The sequence below is a fragment of the Erithacus rubecula genome (genome assembly GCF_903797595.1).
Source record: "Erithacus rubecula genome assembly, chromosome: 18".
NCBI classification, from domain to species: Eukaryota; Metazoa; Chordata; class Aves; order Passeriformes; family Muscicapidae; genus Erithacus; species Erithacus rubecula.
The window spans coordinates 8,872,681-8,894,246 of NC_136670.1; the positions used below are offsets into that span (position 1 = coordinate 8,872,681).

General features: G+C 46.7%; 1 protein-coding gene across 3 annotated transcripts in view; it reads left to right on the forward strand.

Annotated features, from left to right (window-relative positions):
- The window catches only part of KCNQ2 (potassium voltage-gated channel subfamily Q member 2), a 75,554-nt gene that overhangs the window by 33,567 nt on the left and 20,421 nt on the right, over positions 1-21,566 (forward strand). For 2 of the 3 annotated variants that reach the window (XM_079321705.1, XM_079321706.1), the window contains exons 9-12: positions 2,205-2,234; positions 6,117-6,185; positions 8,085-8,118; positions 20,579-20,798. In XM_079321705.1, coding sequence (XP_079177831.1) covers positions 2,205-2,234; positions 6,117-6,185; positions 8,085-8,118; positions 20,579-20,798 — 353 coding nt within the window. Of the gene's footprint in view, positions 1-2,204; positions 2,235-6,116; positions 6,186-8,084; positions 8,119-13,529; positions 13,584-20,574; positions 20,799-21,566 lie in introns of all 3 variants that reach the window. The other variant, XM_079321704.1, reaches the window with a different exon arrangement.

The following is a 21,566-nucleotide window of genomic DNA, read 5'->3' on the forward strand; positions in this document are numbered from 1 at the left end:
TTTGTTGGGTGTGATGGGGCTCCCTGTGCCCCATCTCCCTGCTCCCACTCAGGGCTGTGGTCCAGCATTGGGCTGTGCCACTGCAGGAATAATCCCTTCCTGTTCTCCCATATTACTGGTGCCCTCTAGCCCTCAGGCAGACAGCCTGGATGTATTTCCTGGGGTAAGCTTTAACCTGTATTTCAAACACAGCAGCCAGCCTCTTAACCCATCATAAAAACCTGTTGGAAGTCCCATTGTTGTGGTCAGTAAGTTCTCATTGGATTCATCCCCAGTGTGTGTCTTATTGGTTGCTTTTTCCCTAGAAATTTATGAAATTACATGAAGACTGTCTAAAAAACCCAATACAACAGCAAGAACCCAACAGAACAGAGCAAAGCTGTTTTCCAATAGCATTAAACCCACCCATTGAAACTCTCCCTCCCAGTACCTGACCTTCTGGCTGTACCTTTGCAGCACTGCCTGGGGTCAGCTACTGGAGAGGATGAGGACAGAGCTTGGCCCAAAATCCACTGCAAAATGCAGGCACTCAGGGCTTGTTTTCAGTGGACTTTGCCAGATTTTACTGCTCTTTGAAATACTGAACTTGCCATGCAGCCAGCCATGCAGTGACACCCTTTTGATTACCTGTTACACAACCCCCTTGTTAAAACCTGTATTTCCACAGAGCTAATATGCAGGAAGAAATCTGAGCTAAAGATCTCCAGAAAAGGCTAAAGAGAAACTCTGGGGAGGAGAAAGAGGAAAAAAAACATAGTTTGAAGAGCCTGCTTATCTTGAGTAAAAAGCCAGGACAGATTTGTAGCAGGGCTGTAGCAATTTTGCTGCTGCTCAGACCCACACAGCAGTGTCACCCTGGGAATTCCTTAGAAATGGATTTCTCTGGATTCTCAGCTTCTCCCTGAAATCCCAGCTCCTGTTTGTGCACAGATCAAGTGACATCACCTGGACAAATGAGCTGGGGTCCACCAATGGATTCAGCCCTCAGTGAAATTGCTTTTTTTACCAAAAGAGAAGTGAACACCTTTAACTATATCTTGAATGCTGTCAAATACATTAAGTGGATTTTTTTTTTTTTTTAATAAAAGGGGGGTAACTGTATGTTCTGGCTGCAGCTTGCATCACTCACACTGACCATCTCTCTTTGCCTCCCCACTTCCCCAAGCCAGCTGGCAGGCACTGCAGCCCTGTGCTGCTGCTGGTGCAGCAGCCCCAGCAGCACATCCAGCCCTGCAGCCCTTAAGGCTATGGCTGCTGACATGTGGCTGCAATGCACAGTGTGGTTTGGAAGTGGGCTAGAGGAGCACAAAATCCCTCTCTCTGGTGCTGGGGATGATCTGCAATCACCACTACCTCAGCATCCTTTCTGCTCACTACTGAGCTGCTTATTCCTCATAGCAGGAGCTTGTGCCTTTAGCTCATCTCTCTTCCCAAGGCATCTCTGGAAAGGCTTGGCTGCTTGATATGAGAAAATGTTTACACATGCCTTGGAGGAGCTCACATGGCTCCAGAGCATCACTCCAATCACTGCAGTAGAGCTACTCTGATTTGGTTGGGGGAAAATGTGGTGGCCTCTGAGAGAATCACAGATTTCACCTTTAAATCCAAAATGTGGCAGAACCAAATTCTGAAATATGCACAAGGCTTCTGTGTGTGCAGGTGTGATGCACAAGTTGGCTTGGTGCAACCAGACATCATAAATAACCTGTTCTGCATCAGCCACTGGATTTATTGGAAAAAAATCTGCTCTTACTGTGAAAGCAGGGCCTTGATCTGAACTACTGTCATATATTGAATAGTGAATATATATCCACTAAAAAAACCAAACCCATGGGCACATCCTGCCCGTTCAGCAGCCCAGCCCAGGGATCTGGTGGGGCTGTGGATGTCCCATGGGAGGTCTCTGGGAGGCCCCCACACTTTCCCTGCCCCGTGGTGCCCGTTTGCTCTGGCAGCAAGGTGCCAGCTGCCTGTCCCCGAGGGTGGCACGGGCATGCCGTGGCTCCTGAGCCAGCCCCAGCAGGAGCCCAGCTCCTGTGCTCACCTGTGAGCCTGGCCACAGCATCTGCTCCCGGGGACACACTTGGTTCATATGCTAATTTTCTTTATTCTGTTTCTTTCCCCCTTCTCCTCCACCCCAACTTCCCCCCCTGTTTTTCTTTCTCTTGCCCCTTTGGTTTTCTTTGGTGAAAACACTTGAAAAGCACGCAAACGCAAACCTATGGTGCCTCCAGGTATGAAGTGCATGTGGCTCTGAAAGTGTGTGTCATGTCACTCCTTGTTCTTCATTTGGGACTGTAACATGCAAAGCTTTGAATTAAAAAAAAAGAAAGAACAAAACAACAAACAAAGAAACAAGCAAAAACCCAGAAAAAACCTTTGAAGATGAGTTTTTTCCAAGGAATGAGTGAAAGCCCAAAGCAGATGTGCACTCCTGCTGCTATACACTAACCCCCTGCCCCTCCATCTACATTTTAGCTATTGGTACACACAAGTGTTGGGAAACTGCCAAAATGATGATGTAAGGAAGGAGAATGGGAGCGTGCTTGATAAGCTTGCTTTGTTAAGGATGATTTCTTGATGGTCTTTCCAACCTCCCCTGATCCATGCAATGCTTAACAAGAAAACATCCCCATTCATCTTCCATTTCCCTCTGCCCTCACTCCCGTGTGTTCCCTCTCTCCAGCCCTCTTCTCCCATCCCTCACTGTGTCATTTATCTGGCTCTGAGCTGCAGGAGTTGTGCCCACCTGGTAATGCTGGCTTTGCTGGTGTGGTGGCACGTCAGTGGTAGCAGAGAATAAAACCTCCACAGCAGCTGTGCCTGCTTTTGAGGGTAAAACCTGGAGGAGAGAAAGATCTGGGATGCTAAACTGATATGATCATTCATTTCTTTGAGTAATCCAATCTGATTTTTCGGTGAAAAATGCTACATCTCAGCAGGACTTTTCCATTTCAGTTTTTAGTTCCAAGACCCACCTGGAGCTAAGCAGTTATTAGCCACAGTTATTCAATCTGGGACTTAACCTTTTGGGATCAATCGAAATGCTAAGCCCTGGATATGGCTGTGTAAGATTTATGATAAATAATATTATCTCAGGTTCTGCAGAAAGGAGTAGAATTGCAAATCACAGGCGTATTTAATATGAGATGGGTATCTGAAGGTGTAGTCAAGTTAATATTTTAAGATGGGGAATAAATGACTTGCATTTCAAGACTGCAGGCCAAGCTCTGTTCTTAGAGCAGTTTAAATCCTCACTAGATGCAGTAATGCCACTAGAGCTGGTGTGATTTAGTGTCTGATTTTGAAACCCAGTTCCAGTTTTCACAGATGCAAGTTTTACAGCCTTAGTAAATCACACTTACTGCTCTGTGTGCTTAATTTATAGCAAATTGCATCAATGAACTGCAAGTATAATATCAAGAATATATTTTCCTGTTGTGCTGAACAACAGCCTATTTTGAGAATAAGACATTTTTCTACTACAGGGAGAGGAATAAGAATGTGCCACTTCTTTTCCATTTGTCGTAATGAAGTATTTTATAAGCTTCATAAATGTTCTCAGTTGTGAAAAATAGCTTCAGCTAGAGACATAAAGTCACGGTTAGGGCAAAAAAATTGGCTGCTCATAGTCTCATTTAGGTTCCCATCCCATTCCAGCACCTATCTCCTTGTCATGGTCTCCTTCACTGTTCACCCTGGGACTGTTCCAAAAAATCATCGTGGCGTCCGTGTGCGTGCTGTGGTGTGTCTGTGTAGCTCCCACGTGTCCTGTGCTGCTGCCCTCCTCGTGTTGTGAGGTTCTGGTGGTGTCCTGGCCCGAGGCATGACCTCCCTCCTGTCCCCTAATGCTTGGAAAGTTCTCTGTGCTCCCAGGAGCAGCGGATCCGCCTTTCCCTGTGGATACGGGAGCCAGCACCCCGAGTCGGTGTGGCCTCTCTCTGTGCTGTGCTGGGAGGGGAGCTGGAGGCAGCTGGGGGGCCCTGCAGCAGCTCCCAGGGGTTGTTGTGGTGGGTGGCATGAGCTGTGTGTGTCCCGTGGTGTGCAGATCCCCCAGCCAGCTCCCCCTTAACCGGAACGCGCTTCCCTTGCTAACCAGTGACACCCGGACCAGGAGAGAGAGAAAACACCAGAGCCCCAGCCAGGGTTCCTTCTGCACCTGCCACGGTGGCACCTGTGTCCCCTGTGCCCTGGGCACACACCTGCATTCCACAGCAAAGATCAGTTCAAGAGCTGTGCAGAGTTCTGCCTTTTTTGTTTTTAAGGTTCTAGAGGAATGGTGTGGTGCAGGAGCTGTTCCCCAGGTTAGGCTGAGCACTTTGAGATTAAATTTCAAGACAAGTATATGTGTAAGTTTTCCACCCATTTTTAATAATCATCATTTCAGTAAAATACCAGTTATTTGCATCTCATGTGTACCAGGCCCATGAACCAACCACAGAAATGGTGAATTTCTGTGTTTGTTGTGTGTCTGTGCTTCCTCATGGAAGCATCTGTGGTGGCCCAAGAGGTGCCACCCTCAGCTCACTGCAGACCATGGGCTGATGCAAAAGAAATAGTTCCCTTTGGAATCCTGACTCCTCCAGTCTTTTGAACTAATGAACTCCTCAGCTGAGACTTGCTCCAGTGAGAACCCTGGATTTGCAATCCCAGCTGGAGAAATTGGGGCAATTGTCCTGTGTTTTGCTGGGTCTGGCCCTCCCTGAGGAATTAACTCACCACAGAAGAGTTGTGCACCCTCCATTACCTGCTGAGTACACCCTGTGCTGGATTTCATGCACCAGCTCTCCCAGTCTGGAATGCATCTCCAAACCCTCCCCTGTGTTTGAAGGGAGGTGACAGCCCAGCACTCATGCACAGCTCCACTGCATCAAGGTCAGCTTCTTCCTGATGGCTGGAATGAAGAGGATCATTAATTCAGCAGATCAGGATGTGCTTTTCTCTGGATGGAAGCGACTGGGGAGCTGAGCCAAAATTTTTCAGGCCTATTTTTATTCTTTTCTCCATACTTAGAATTGGAAAATTTTGTGATTGCCTCAATCTTGTGAATATAAAATCTCTGCTGAGCCACTGTAGTTTTGAGGATAAGTTTTGTGCCTGCAGAGAAGAGGCTTTTCCAGTTGAGTTGGGTTTTTTTTTGGTTTAAGTTTGAAACTATTGGTCTCATCATGGCTGAGAAAATGTGGGCATGAATATCTCTCCCTTTATTTTATTAGAAGTCTCATTTCTTACACTCTCTCCCTGACACCTCCAGCCTGTTTCTCTTGGTTGAAAACCTGGCTGGCAATATCAATATTAAATGAATATCAATATTTATGAAGCAAGCTCAGGGTCTCAGGGAAGAACCCAAAAATGGATGTGGAGCTTTTAGGCACAAAAGCAGGATAGGCCACAGGATGTTTATTCACTGTTTTTCTTACCAGAATTCCCATTTTCGGATTCTTTTTTTGTTTTTGTTTTTGGGTGGTTTTTTGGGTTTTTTTTGTTTTTTTTTTTTTGGTTGTTTTTACTGAGAAGGGAATGAAGTCCTGTGCTTTCTGGAAGGCAGTGACACAAGTTTTTGTCTCATTTTGGGGTAAAACCTGACATGGAGAGAAGGGAATTGGTTAAACTCAACCCTGGAGCATGCTGCTGTTTCTCCTGGAATGCTCCCAGGTCCTTGTTTTCTCTGCTCCACCAGCTGCTCCTTCCTTTGCCTTCCCACATTCCCAAGAGCAGCAGGGTTGAGTTTTCCTGTTTTTCCCCAAAGCTGGAGTTTCTCTCCATTTAGCAATGCCAACCTGCCAGACTACAGCTCTGCCAAAACAGCACTGGGCTGCCCAGGAACACTGGCAGCTGCTTGGTTTAGGGGAGGTTCAAAATCCAGTGGTGCAGACAAGTTTCTCTCTCTCTCTTGCTGTCACTTTCTCTCTCTTACCCCACTGCTCTGCCTTAGGACTCTGTTGGAAGTAGCAGCCAAACCCCTCTCCATCCTTCCTGAGCTGTCCCCAGCTGCAGTTGGTGGCACAAAGCTGGTTCTGGTTGAAAGGATGGGGCAGCTTGGGGAAGTTGCCCAGACAGGAGGCTCTGGAATCAGCTCTGTCTGGATATTAATGCTCTTTGTTTTCTCCCTCTAGACTCATCCCTCCTCTGAACCAGCTGGAGCTCCTGAGGAACCTGAAGAGCAAGTCAGGACTGACATTCAGGTTAGCAGCAGAGTTAAGACAGTTTGGAACGCAAACACTTTGCAATATTTTTCTTTTTCTCCTATATTTTCTTTTTTCCTTCCTGCCTTTTGCATATGGACATCCTTGAAGATGAAAGAGGTTTGACAGCTGGTCCCACATGGGTCACTCAGTGACCTCCTCCCTGCCCCTCTCCCGTGCTCTACATGAATTCTTTCAGCCTAACTTGGCTCTGGAGAAATGTCACAGTGCTTGACAGACAACTCAAAGTCACATTCTCAAAGGGGCTGATGGAGGTTGTGATCCAGTTTTCCTCTGACCTTTCTGCTCCTCACACACTCAGAGGACACTCAGGCCCAGGATGTGTTAATTCATTCTATTCCCTCCAGTGACAGCAGGCAAGGTTGCAGCAGTGAGACATTTTTGCTAAATTGGCTGTGGCAAGGTTTACATGAGTCCCCCAGAAGGGTGGGAGTCCTGCACCTTCACCCTCTGCTTGGGAGGGGTAATTCTTGGGGTTTTTGGTAATTCTTGGGTGTTTTGGGCGATCAAGGCTGCCCTGTTGGTGAATGGGGAGTGTGCAGACCCTGGGAGGGATGGAGAGATGCCAGTGGGCATTGGGGCCAGCTGGGAGGTGTGGGATGTGTGCCTTCATAAAGAATACACCCCTGGGTGAGCCTGAACATTTTAAAATGTGAATATTTGAGCTATATAATATATATAACTATAGCTATATAGCTATATATATAGCTATTATAGTTATAATATTGAGTAACTGGGGCTGGGCTTCCAAGCTTTTCTGAGCAAGAAGCAGAGGGGGGAAAAGAGCTTTTTGTTAGTCTCTCCAGGCTGCTGCCTTTAGCTGAGGGACAGGGGTCGGGCTCTGTGCAGGTCTCAGTGGTCACTGCTGAGCAGTGGCAGGGCCAGGGCTGGTGCAGCATCACACTCAGAGGGTGCCTGTGTTAGGGGAGGCAGAGCTGTCTCTGCTGAGAAACACAGTCTGCTCCCTCTCTGGGGGGCTGCAGGGGCAGGGCTGGTCAAGGCCCCCACTAAACACCGTTCCCCAGAGTAGGAGCTGTGAATCAGAGCAGCTGGAGCAGGTTTTCCTCATTGCTGGAGGGAAATACCACCACAATACCTGGTCAGAGGAGTGTGAGGAGTGTTTTTCAGTGTGGCCTCAGCATGGCTTGCAGTGTCCTGGCTGCCCTTTTGAAGGCATTCAGCTCACTTTGTCCTCAGTGATTTTTCAGGGCAGTCCAGTTTTGGATCTCAGTATGAAACTGCAAACACAGATTGTGGTGTTCCACTCCCTCCATGTTGCCTTTGCCAATTGCTTTGGTTAAGCAGCTGCCAAAGGCTCTGGAGGCATAAAGCCCAGCTGAGGTGTCAGGATGCCAGGGCAGGGGTCCAAGCTCCTTCCCACCCATGTCCAATCCCAGCACCAGTGTGGATCCGTGCATTGGAGATCTGATGTGAGCTCTGTCCCAATGGCCAGGATGGAAAACAGAAAGCACCAAGGTCATGGGAGCCATTCAAACCCTTCCCCACGTGCAGAAACATGAGGGCAGTGCATTTCCAAAGGAAGGGGGCTGCTCTCTGAGCCCACAGAAGTCCTCCTGTGCTCACACAAATCACACGACCCTCAGGTATCTCAGTGGTGCCTAGGCACAAGGATGGGCTGGGGTGAAATCTTCAACCCTGTGCGTTGTATGTGTCTTCTCTGAGGTTGTGTGAGTCTCCAGTGATCTTCTGTCCGGGCCAGAAACTCCAGCAATTAAGTGCTCCTTTCCCTTTCTTCTGTCCACAACTTCCACTTAGTTGTATTGTTTGGTATTGTCGTTTCGTTATGTTTTAACAGTGAAGCAGCAACATCTTTTGCCACCTGACACCATGCTAATGTACTATTGCTTCTGTTTAAAGGAAAGAGCAGCAGCCTGAACCATCGCCAAGGTCTGTATCCCTGCCAACACGCCATCCCCATGCATTCCCTGTAGATTTCTGTGTGTGTGTGTGTGTGTACCATGTCGTGGCACCATCAAGGGAAGCATTCCTAGGTACTACCGTGCTTTTCCTGTGCTGTGCAGTCTGATGTATCTACATGTATGCTGGACCTTAAATCATCTTCCTTCCTTCCTTCCAGCCTGCCTTGGGCTGGAGCTGCAGGCTAGCAAGGCTGGGGGGGAGCAGAGAGTGTGGCAGCACAGGCAGAGCTGGCAGACACTCAGCAGGGCTTTGGTTTACGCTTCTTTATTATATTTTATTTTATTGCTGGGGTTGTAGCTGAGTAACTCGGTGTAAGGCAGGCTCAACACGTGCCTGGGGGCAGGCGAGGCTTTGCCTGTGTCTCTGTCCCCCGTGCTGGGCAGAGGGGACACGGGGAGCATGAAGCCATCGCCGCATCAGCAGCTTCTCCTGAGCTGGTGTGGCTGCAGGCACAGCGGGGACCTGCTGCTCCGTGGGACAGGAGGGCTCCCTGGCACGGCAGGTGGCATGGCACAGACACCCCCTGTGCACCCCATCCCCTGGGTGGGGAGCACCTTCCCTGCTCCACCTTCCCTCCACGCCTCCAGCCCACGGTGCAGAGCGTGCTCTGGGTCGTGGCGAGCACCTTCCAAGGGCAGCTGTAAATCTCCTTGTGGTAGAGCTTTTCACAACTCCCAGGGAACCAACAGGGCTGGTGTTTGGGATGCTTTTAGGACACTCTTCATCCACTTAGAAGTATTTAATTCTGGGAGTTTTTTTGTCCTAGATTTTCCAGTTCTTTTAAAAAATAATTCTGGAACTGAATCTTTTTTTTTTTTCTTGGCTGATGAGACACAAAGTGATGATCAGTGGAGATCATCTGCTTGGCTTTCAGCTCTTCCATCTCATTCCTCAAAACATAGCTTACAGCCTAAATTTTGTAAACAATGAATACATTTTTCAGAAGTACAGCTAGAACCTGGCATTCTGCAGATGTACCTCTCTGCCATGCCTCTTAACTTATAAGAGGCCAGAAACTGATTTTTCCTTGGCATAAAAGCCAACCAAAGATATCTGGGTAGATATAGTGCTGACTAAAAGGTGGAAAATTTCACCTTTTCTTCCTTCCTTCTCCCTCTCCCCCCCTTTTTTTTCCTGTCATTCATTTGAGCTTTTCTTTGCAAGAAGAACCTTTGTAGCACTCCATCTACTTTCCTGCCAAATAACCCAAATCTCCAAGATCATGTTTCAGCTATCCAGATTTATTTATTTATTTATTTATTTATTTATTTATTTATTTATTTATTTTTGCTTGAGGTCTTAAGCTTAGCTTAAGAGAAAGCAGCCTCCATCCAGCATTATTAAAGCAGGGCGAATTACTTGGGCAGGGCTCTCTGGGAGCAGACCAAGGCTGAAATCATGGCCTGTGGCATCAGGAGGATCAGAATTTTATCCCAGGGTTGGGCTGCCCTGCTGCCCTGCCTCAGCCAGTGATCAACTTTGGATGTATCAAAGGGTGAATCTATATTTCTTACAGTGAAATGAGACAAAATCCATGATCAGCCCCATCCACTCCATAGCCAAGGAAATCTGAGGTCTGACAGTCCCTTGTAGAGATACACCAGCCAGCATCTCTGCAATCACAAGAAATATTCTTATTTCTGGGTCACTAGCCTTATTTCTGATTTTTGAATCTCTGTCCCGTCTTGCAGGGTTCATATTTATTCACTTGAAACCTGAAGTTGTGTACAGTATTTCTTCATAAAGGTTGCAGGTTTTCCCCCTGATCATTTTCTACTTTCTCAACCTGATGTCACAGAAAGAAGTAAAAATAGTCCTTCCCTGTCCTTTTTCAGAGTATTTTTTACTATTTATAGATCCTTCATCAGAGTCATTTCCACGTGCCGTTTCCTGCTCCTGTGGTGCATCTGTCTCTTGTGACACTGATGGGTTTTGTTGCTAAACCCCAGTCCAGGGAGGGCTTAAGCTGAGGGTCTGCAGCTGCTGTGCAGAGCTTTGGAGTTTATTCCATTTTGTTCATTTCTGCTGCTATGGTAGCACCAAAGCTTCTTCTTCTGTTCTGTTAGGACAACACCAATTCTACCTGTTCCCACTGTCCTCTTCCTTCCATCTGATAGTGCCTCAGACCTCAGGAAGGAATTTTGCATTTGGGGTGGCCCAAATTGCCTGTTTTCCCCAATAACATTTTCTGGGTCTTTTACATTCACCTCCCAAATCTTCCACCCACTCGAATTTCCAGCAGCCTCCCGGTGATGCTCAGTGTGTCATCCTGCCCTTAGAAAAGAGAACTCATCCTGTTTCTCTGCCCACCTGACAGTTAATCACCCACTTGCTGGTGATGCTTCACTCAGGAAGCTCCTGGGGATGAATTGTCTCTCTTAGCAGACTCCAGCTCCACACTTTCACTGCTTCAGCTGGGAAAGGATCTTCCACTCTGCATTTCCTTAAAGAAATAATTTTACACCTGGAGGTAGCTGGATCTTCCTCCTGTTCTGGTGGTGGATAGGGAGTGGCTGATTTCCTACATCCTTCTTTCCATAACTGATACACCACAAACCCCCTGCAGCAAATGGAACAGAAAGAGCTTTTTCACTGTTTTTCACCTTATTATATTTCAATTGAGAGAAGGGATGCTGGCGTGGCACATGGGATTATGCTGTGCAGGATAAACATTGTGAGGGCAGGGAGCATCCCAAGCATTCTGCCAGTGCACAGGGTGGCTGTTAGGGTCCTGCCCTCTGATTCCAGTGCTGCTGTGCTGATTTCTGCCACACAGCCCTGGGAGAGCTGCTGCCCAGGCTGGGAGGACACGAGGAGGTGATGGGGTCAGTGTGGCAGAGGCTCAGGGTCACCTGCAATTTCTCTTGGGTGGCTTTTGATTTAGTCTTGGCATGAAATGGGATGGCTGATCTGAGAGACAGGTTATGTCCCTTCTCTGTGGTTTCTGCTGTGTTTTTCCACCACGAGCTTGTCTGCATCCACATCTGAGTGCTGGGAATGCTCTGTGCTGCCTTGCCTGGGGGCCAGGAGCTCACCTCCCCCAGAGGTGGAGCCTAGGCTGTGATGAGCAGAAGAGATGCTGCCCTTTTTCTACATGCTATGTGCTCCTTCCCTCCTTTTTATTTCCATCTGTTTAAAAGCCAAAGGCTTTCAGAGCCTCCTGTTGCCCATCACTTGGGTGTTGTGTCCACCCTGCCCCTGCCCCAGCCAGGCACTGCTCCCTGTCCTTCCCCAGGCTGGCTGTGCTGCCAGGACACTGGGATCCATCCCACTTCCCACTCTGCTGCCACAAATACAGATCCACTCTCCTCATATCCCCAGGGAAGGGGTCTGCTCTGTGCTGGGGCTTTCCTCACCCCTCCTGCTGCAGAAAGCCATATGAAAGTGGCAATGGGGGGTGATTACTCTTCTGTTAATCAGGCTGAAAATTAGCTGTGGCATCTCATTTCTGTTTGTTTTGCTTTGATTGTTATGTCAAAAAGGCAGACACATGGTTGCCAGGGCTATGGAGGCTCCTGTATGAAATGTGGGCTTCAGATGCTCTTTAACAGATGGTTTGAGAAACATCTGAAGGCATCCACGACCACATTTCTTCCTCTTGCATTTTCCAAAATACGATTGGGTGAAAAGCTAAAAATTAATGAACCAAATGATTGTAATAACATATTAATATCAGAGAAAAAGAAACAGAAGGATTCCAGGGAAGTGGGAAGCTAAAACTCAGATTACTTTGTCCAGCATGAGTTCAGTGCTGTGGGTAATGAGAGGAACCTGTTGGGAAGGTTGTCCTCAGCTGTGGTTTGTCCTTGGCCCCAGTGAGCTCAGCAGGACCTTGGCCATGTACTGAGTGCTGGGCTGGGTCCTTTGTACTGTGTGTGTATATCTGTGTGTATATCTCTCTCTCAGTGTGTGTATATGTCTGTCTGAGATACACACAACCCCAAGATCTCTGTTCAGGGGTGTGATTAAGGCTTCTGTACGCACTGGAGGATGCCTTTGGTTGACTCAGTGGGCCCCTGTTCATCCAGCCAAGGATGTCCAAGGTGTCCCAAACCTCTACTGCCCGTGGAAACCAGGGTCAATCATGGGAACCCCACAGGCCACATGAGCCTGGGCCTGGTGTTTGGCCTTCTAACCAATTTAACTGGTGTCAGAGACTCATGCTGGGACTGACAGTAATCTGGAAATAATCAGTTTCCTTTAGGGGAGCGGATTATTTGCAGGGAAGGAACTGCATCTTTCAGGAGGGACTGCAGAGGAGACTGAGAGGAGAGAACCCCCCGCGTCTCCCTGAGGCCCTGCATGCTCCATGTCCCCCTCCCACGCCAGCTCCAGGACAGCCCTGGTAGCACCACCAGCCCCTGGGGCTCCCTGGGGATGCAGGATCCCACTGTGCACACCTGAGGAGCCCCCAGGACGCCGAGGGTGGTGTTGGCTCAGCTTGCATGGGATGCTGTGCCCGCGAGCTCCTCTGATTGCCCAACTCAAGTGCAAAACAAGATTGGCATTTGATGCCCTTCAGCCTTTTCCATGAATTCGGCCAGAGCTTCCTGCTGGTGGCTGGTGGCCTGCTGGGGTGATGGGGCCACGTCATTCCCCTTGCACAGGTAGAGGGCTGCTCCATGGCGTGGAGGACCCTGGTCCTGGTGGGGATCTCCTGGCAGGGCAGTGCCTGAGCAGCTGTTTGGGATGGAGCTGTGGTGGTGCCACCTCAAAGTCAGCAACTCCCCAGAAGTGGTAGGGCCTGTCTGAAAATCTTCACGAAATACAGATGTGTGAACACAGATGTTCAACTGCCTTCCCTTAAGGGACTGCACCACACCCTGCTTTTATCTGTTTTTGGTTTTTTTTTTCAATGCCAGGCTTAATATAATGGTATTTCCCATAAGGAAAGTGAATAATTCACATATTAACTAGCTCTCTTTGTGAGTGGGGGCTTTTGGGGGATTAAAAAGAAGAAATTTGACCTTTTTTTATATTATTTGACAAAACAAGTTTAAGTTTTGGCTTTCCATGGTTTACACAATTTGAAAAAACTTACATTTTTAAAATACCTTGAGAGGAAGAACAGAGTTTTTTTTTTTTTTTCCAATACAGATGAAAAATCTTCCAGTTAATTGTAGGTAAGCTGACACCACCAAGTCAATGAGCAGAATACCTCATATCTAATACTTAAATTCACTGACCACAGTGAAACAAATCTCAGAAACCCTCTTGATTTTTGATTTGCTTTCTTTTTCCTCACCGTACACTCAAACAGAACAATCCTGTCATGAACCCAGCCCTCAAAACACCTGTCTTTTAAACCTAGAGTCCGTAATCAAAAGTTTCCTGTCTGGCATTTGCTTCCAGGTCTAATTTTTACTCTCCCCTCATTTCCAGTAAGAGCAAACCGTGCAGAGAGTCACTATGCGGATGCTGCTCAGGAAACTCTAGGTACCACGGGAAATGCGTCGCACGAAACTAATCAAAAGCTGCACGGCTCATTCTCCCTCTACCCTGCTACCACCCGTTCTGATCACTTCTCTGCTTAATAGAGGTACTAGATGAGTAAAAAATAAATAAATAAAAAAAAAAAGGTGGAAGAGCCTTCCCTGGCTGCCAGTTGTGCAGAGCACACGAAGCGAAGGGATGAGGATGGGGAATTTGGGCTGGGCTAGCCAAGCCAGTGTCTGCTCAGCAAGGGAGGAGGCCAGGAAATGAAGTTTAATAAATAATGGAAAAATTTAAAAAAATTAAAAAAACAAGCAAAATGAAAAATTTAATTTTTTTTTTTTTTCAAAGGATCCCTTCCTCCCTATTGCTCCATCCCTCCTCAAGGTCCAGGGAATCCTTGCAAATGGACTTGCACTGCGCAGCAATGTCCAGTTAGTAGCATGAGAACTACCAGCTTCCTGCCTCTGCTCAGTCACCATTCCTTTGGCTCTCTGACCGTGACAAATTGACCTTTCCTAGCCTGGTGGCCTTTGGAAGCCACAGCTTGCCTATCTAGCACCTCTACTACGCAGCTAGAGAAGGACTAATCTCAGCCTGTCCCGCCAGACAGGGGACACGGGCTCCCCTGAGCATTGGCCTTGTGAATGGTTCTGTTTCTAGACCCCCAGGGGGACAGACAGCTTTAGCTCAGGGTTTTGTACAAGCAGGGTTTGCATCTTTTTCATCCGGCCGACAGCTGCGAGGTGTTTTCAGGGATTTCCCAGCCAGCATCCCATGGCCATGTACACAGACACATAGATCTTATCTTCCTCGTGCATAAATACTTCCACACCTGCACTAGAAGAATCTCTGCCCCCACCCCTGCTCCTCGGCAGCAAACATGCACCTTCTTGATGTCCCCCTGCCCGCAGTTTGCATGCTGTGCATGCTGGCAGGGGACCCCCAGCTCGTGGCCCCAGCCAGGCAGGTGGACAGCCCAGGAGTGGCAGGGCACTGGGTGATGCCGCATGTTTGTGAACTCGGAGTTTTTGCATGCTCTTTTTTCGGAGTCCGTTTGAATTCTCAAAATCACCAGTCTCTGTATCCCTCAGAAAGCCAACAAACTACAGCTTTGAAAGTGTAAAACTGCAGCTCTAACAGTATATGTATCTCTGGTTTTCTTCATTGATTGTTTCAACCTGTATCTTTTCTTTTCTTGCTATTTTTTGACCTGCTGGCTCTTTTTATTCTCTGTCAGTCTAGAGGGTAGGACTCATGGCTGAGGTTTGCGTGTACCAGGTGCTCAGAAGTAGAGTGGTAAATCCCATCTCTGAATGGGTAACAAAGAGGAATGGGGCATGATCTAGGGTTCATAAAAAGCAGTTTCTCCATGGTAGGAAATCCTTTATATCTGGATAAAGAGCCTGAACCTCTGAGTCAGCCTCCTGCTACATATTTGGTGGTGCTGTGGACTTCCTTGAAGGTTAGCATTGAAAAATGTGGGTAAATATTGGGTGATCATCAGTTGCACAGACAGTATTTCAAGACAAATGGCAAAGATTTCATCAATAGTCTAGCTGGAAAAAATGATCCTGACTTCTGTGGTGTTTCCATTTGCCAGGTGAGGTTGTTTTATGTGTGGAGGTGCAGTGTGAGCAGGGACTCCTCCCCAGAGAAAGCCTCTTCTCAGTTGCTTAACACTGAGGTTGTTTTTGGCAGAGGTGACAATGAGCAATGCTGTTCATAATCTGTCCTTTCATCTGTTCATGTCTAGTTCTGTTTTCTGGAAAATCAGCCACTCTGATCTCAGTGTCTTCCTTGCATGTCTTCCTAGGCATGGATTTTTAGTTGCTAAAGCCGGTGTAATTTTTTTCTATTTTCTACTGAATTCCTTCCCACTGTGGTCCTCATTTCATCTCCCCTGTCTTGAGTTCTGCAAGGGAAAGGGAGGATGGAACAAAGTATTACCTCAATTTCTTGTTAATCTACTGGAGAGTCTGAAAAGCAGGATGGCAGACTGTGGTTCTTCCAGTCAAAAAGGAGCCTTGAACTTTGGGGTAGCTGCAAGAGCATCTTTGTTTCCTGCATTCATCCTGAGTGTAGTGTTACACACTCTGTGCTTTAGTAAAACTGTGGGTTAACTGTGAAGGGATGTAAAAATAATTCAGATGTCTTGTTTCTCTGGACCCTTGGGTGTCTGCCACCATCCCCACTGCACAAACCCTTGGGGCAGATGCCAGCACTTTGCTGCAGCTCAGGCTGAGTGCTAAAAGCCTTCATCTAGGATGCACATAACAAAACAACAGCACACAACGAGGCAATCATGGAAAACTCAATGTAGGTAAATTAATAGGAAACTCCTTAGAAGCTGTGGTTTCTTAATGTACTAAACCGATGATCTTTTGTCAATAAATGCAATAGCACATTCATTTTTAGACAGTAATGTAGCTACACCAAGCCAGATGATCAGCTGTATCGTATTCTGCTTTGTAAGAGACTTTCCCAGCACACTCAGAGATGAGGGCACCTCTCAGTGGGAAGAGGAGGCACCCAGAGCAGTGAAGGAAAGGTGTTTGCAGAGCCCTTGGCTGGCCTGTGGCTCTGGGTGGAGCAGGTTCCTTAAAGGCTGGTTTGGGATCAGCCAGCTCAGAGGCGTGACCTGGCTGCTTTGCTTTGCCCTAAATGCAGAACAGCCAAGCTGGCAAACAGCTGGGAGAGGGTGATGTGGCTGATGTGGTGTGTGACAGAACAGTTTGGGAGAAGAGGGCTGGGAATTAGGAGGAGATGGGTGATTATAATAATGCTGCAGGACAGCAAGGGTTCCAGACACAAGTCTGGCTCCAGTGTCCCTTCACTCATCCGGGGCCCTTTTGTGCTTTTCTGTGCTTGTGTGGTGGCAGCAGGGATGGTGCCACTCCAGTCTTTGCCATCACAGCATCAGTGGCTCCCATCCAGGTCCAGCACCATGGCTGTGGATGAGGAAAAGGAGAGGGATTACTCACCATGACACAATCCCTGCCTGATGATTTGTTTCCCTTATGCCCAGGTTTCTCTGTTTTTCTAGAACCTGTGTTCTCTATGCTGAATTCACCTTTTAGCAATGCTTTTTCTGGAATAGCTGGAGGCAAACCAGGCTTGAGCCGGGCCCTCTCTTGGTTTCTGTTTTAGTCATGGCAAATTTTGCATACACAGTTTTATATTCCCTTCCTTCATGTCTCCAGTAATTGGTTTCTGTCTCTTACTCACACCAGCAGGCAGACTGGAGCCCAGTGATAGTGACAAAGGCCATCACTCACTCTTGGCACTCCTGCCTGGTTTTAATGAGTTGTTCTCATATGCCACAAGCTCAGCACAAACTCTTGATTTAAAAGAAGCCCCTCATTTACCAACAGGAGATAACCTTTTTCTCCTGGCCACAGCTTCTCAGAAGAATGAGCACTGACACTGGTTGAGTTTGGATGCAGAGATGGATCTGAGTGTGTACTAGTCTGCCTCATTCTGGCTAGCTGAGAAGAAAATGAAGTAATGGCTCAAGGAGAGTTTAAAATCAATGACAAGACCTTACAACTGATACTTTTTATTGATCTAAAATTACTGCTAATGTAATGAGTCCACATTTTTTTGAAAGTGCTGATTTAATACTATAGAGAACTGGAATGAACCCCAAACCAGAGCATTTCAAACAGGAGCTTAAACCCCTGGCATCCTAAGGAGGCTGATGGCAGCTCATTTTGAAGGTCAGTACTTGCACATTTCTAAGTGCTGGGCAGTTGGACTTAACCAAAAAAGCCCACTAAAGCAGTGAACATCACCCAGTTTCTGCAGTTTTCATTTTTTACTGGCAACAGAAAAATCAGCTCAGTTTCTATCCTTTGTTAAATTCAAGTCAAAACCTGAATATTTATAAACCTTCCCCACAGCCTGGAAAGGTAATTTTTTGCTATCAACTCTGTTTTCATAGACTCTACTTGGAGTGGTTATGAGGACCTAGAATTCAATCACACCTATCAGTCTGTTGTGGCTTCCCCTAATCTGTGCCTCTGGTTGCAAAGCCACAGTTCCCTTTCCCTTCCTTCCCCTGGCACGAGCAGAGTTCTGTCATGACTGAGAGTGTCCATCTGTCCCTGCTGTCCTCCCCTTCATGTCACCAACTCTCCCCACCCAACTGAGGCTCGTTTACCATGCTGGAGTGACACCAAACACCTCCCTGAGACACTCTGCATCCCTCTGCATGACTTTCTGGTTGAGTGAGAACATGATCTTGGATTAACTGACAACATATACTCCTATGTATGTCTGTATTTCTTTGGGATTTTTTCCTACCAGCTCCTGCAGACCCTGACATCATCCTCCTCTGCAGGGATTGTACGTGCATGTGATTCCAGGTGTTGTTTCCAGTGAGGAAACTGCATGGCAGAAGGAAAAATTCAATTAATTGTTCATGGTGTCTTGTGTCGTCTATGTTAAAACAAAGAAGTTACATCAAGTGTTGGGTTTTTTTCCTCAGTGAGTACTTGGGAACAAAATCCACCCAGATCTTAATTGTTCATCAGATTGCTATGAGATTTTTGAATGTTTTGCTCCTCATGCTCTCAGGCTTGAAACTCTTTGTTTGTATCCCTCACCAAGTTCAACCCTTTCTTTTTTTTGCATTTTGTGATTCCTGCAAACATTTGTAGCACATTTGTTGTGGGAATGAAAAAGGGGCTCCAAGGAAAAGGCCCTGCCATACTCAGTGAAAGGCAACTGGTTTTATGCTGGGATTGGTGATGGGAAAAACTCAGCAGAGGATAGGGGCACAAAGAGATCCCTTTGAATCCTGAATATTGCTGTGTTGCTAAAGCATTTTCATAAAACTTAATTTTTAAAAAGGTCATTCGAAATAATAGTGCTACTGAAACACAGTCGATTCAAGAAATATTGTTGTGTAAAATCAACAAAAATAAAGAGAAAAGTTCCAGTTGGCCTATTTGGAGTCAAATGGTGAAATTTCAATCTGGTTTCTAATCCAATAAACTCAGTGACAATTTCTTTTAAACCTTTGGCTCATTATGTATGGTGGTTTTGGTAGCATTAGTAATGAAGGCTTACATCCAGAAAGGTGTTTAGGCACATGCTTATTCCCAGATTCCTGTGTGGATTTGTACCTCTGATCTGTATTTCAGCTCTTCTGATCCCACAGCTTTCAGACAGACCCTGCAGATGGGCACCACACTGGGAATCCAATCCCCAGCACTTACCTGAATTAAAATTCTTCTTTAATTGGAATAATTCTGCCTTTTTAAATTTGGTCACGAACAAATTTTATTTTCTCTCCAATCCATCTTTCAATATGAAATTGCTGCTGAGCTTGTGGTCACAGCCAACCATTCCCTGCAGCCCAGGGGATGCCCTCCCCACACAACTCTGCAAAATGCTGCCTAAGCACCTTTCTCTCCCTGTAAATGTTTGTTGTCTCGCAATGTGAAGTGACTTTGTAAAAATAGCACCTTCTTACTCGACAAATCTGCTCCCTGAGTGTCCTCAAGTCACATCTTCCTTCTCTGGCCAGAGCTGGTGTCTGCTCCTGTCAGCAGGGAACGGCCGGCGGCTGGGAAAAGGGAGCAAAAAGCTTTGCTTCAAAACCAGCAGCCAAGTTCTGATTGAAGAACCTCGTGCCAGTTTTGAAGGCAAAGAAGGCTCGTGTGGCCCTGACTTTTAAGTTGGTGTTGCTGAAAGATGCATTCAAAAAAAAAGCAGGTCTTTGGTTGGTGATGTGGAAATTAAAATTTCTGAAATGTTCTTCCCGCAGATTGCGGCAGAGAGTTGGCAGCAGAATGATAAGTGGCTGCTGCAGTGGTACAGAATGCTGGGAATTAAATCCCTGTCTTCACTCAGTTTTGATACACCTGTTTATAAAATATTGGCTCTTGGTGCAAGTATCTTGCACTGGTTGTCCAATCTTTAATCAGTGGAGTTTAATCATTGATTGCTGTTAAGAAAATATGAAATGATCCAGAACTATTTGCAGTCTTCTTTCCCAAATGCTGTCTCTGTAAAGTTTGTGGTTTCATGAAGATTCACAAAATCTCTTTGTTCTTAAATTTTCACATGAAAATTCAACACCTTTGCTTGGGTGAAAGGCTTTAAATGCAAATTTCAGGATTTGGAAATTAATTAGAGCTGGGTGATCACTATTTCTCAATGAGATCATCTCTGTTTTGGAGAGACCTTCTTTTCCAACCATAATTCCAAGGATTCTAGTAGGAAAAAAGATATTAGAGTGCCATGTTCTGGAGTTTTAAAATTTGGCTTTCCATGTTTATGACACCCATAGCAGACCCCCAGGGAGATGGCAGATAGGTTTTAGATGGGATTTTCATAGGAGACAAATGAGCATCACAGTGCTTGTATTTATGTGTTTCACTGTGTAACTGGATAAAGAGGAACTCTTTGGAATTTATATAAAGGGGGCAGATTGTGTTTTAAGAGGGAGAAAATACAGGAGCTGAAGAAAGGGAAAGGACAGATCTGAGCACCAGAAGTGAAGTGTTTGCACAAAAGTTTGAAGATAATGGTTTGGGGTTTTTTTTATTGGTATTTTCTTATTAGCCATAGTGTTTTGGAAGGCAGTTGTGAAAGAAAAGCTTCCTAACTCGTGATCGGAGTCGATCAGTGATTTAAGGAATCATAACCTCATTGTTAATGTCATCCTGTCCCGCCAGCCCTGGCATCCCATGAGGGGCTTCTGTTCAAGTCCTCATTATTTTCTCTCTCTTACAAACCATTCCCATTTCACTCATGATGACGGAAACATTTCTACAATGCTTTCTTTAAAACAAAAATAAATATATATATATATTGGAAAAAAAAAAAGAAAAATAAATAAAAGCCAACAGCAAAGCTACATGTCACTGCTGCTTGGAAGTGCTCTTGGTTTCTAATGGCTGGTGGGGAAGGACTGCGTGGTTTCCAGAATGACTCCTCCTGCTGTCTCCTTTTTGTCTTTGTTTCAACGTGTTTCTCTGAACAGTCAGAAGGTCAGTTTGAAAGATCGTGTCTTCTCCAGTCCCCGCGGTGCTGGCACCAAAGGGAAAGGCTCTCCACAGGCTCAGGGCATCAGGAGGTCCCCCAGTGCTGACCAGAGCATCGAGGACAGCCCGAGCAAAGTGCCCAAGAGCTGGAGCTTCGGAGACCGCAGCCGAGCCCGGCAAGCGTTCCGCATCAAGGGAGCGGCGTCGCGGCAGAACTCGGAAGGTGAGCGCTGCCCCTGCCCACACTCCCAAATCCCCACCTGGCCCCAGCATCATCTCCCTCCCCACCTAAGAAGGGCAGAGCTGCCAGACAAGGTGTTGGGAGTTCTTTCCTCTCACATTTTTAGCTTGGTGTAGCCGGAGCAACCTGATCAATTTGGAGATGTCCCTGCCCATTGCAGGGTGTTGGGCTAGAGGGTCTTTAACTGTCTTCCAACCCAAACTTGTCAATAATGACTAGAAGAGGCAAGAAAACCCATTCTGATATCCATGATAATGTTTATATTTCTGTAGATAAGAATGGGGAAAAGAGGAAGAGTCAGGCATTGGGACAAGAGGAAATGACCTCATGGTGTGCTGGGGAGGGGTAGATTGGATATTAGGAAAATTTCCTCACTGAAAAGGTGATCAAGCCGTGTAATGGGCTGCACAGGGCAGTGGTAGAGTCACCTTCTTGAAGGGATTTAAAATACATCTAGATGTGGCACCTGGGGACATGGGTTAGTGACTGGGCTTGGCCGCGCTGGAGGAATGGTTGGACTTGATGATCTTAAAGGGCTTTTCCAGCCCAAATGACACTGGGATTCACTGATATAGGGAGGGGTGAGAGCTGCAATTGGCACTGCTAAATGTCACCTGAGCAAATCCTGGGAAATGCTCTCATCTAGATGATCAGCAAAGGCTTCTCTGCTGCTTCCTCTGGGGTTGCTGTTTGTGATCTGCCTTGTCTTTTCTTCTGTGGCACTGGCACAGGAAACAGTAAAGTGTTGTG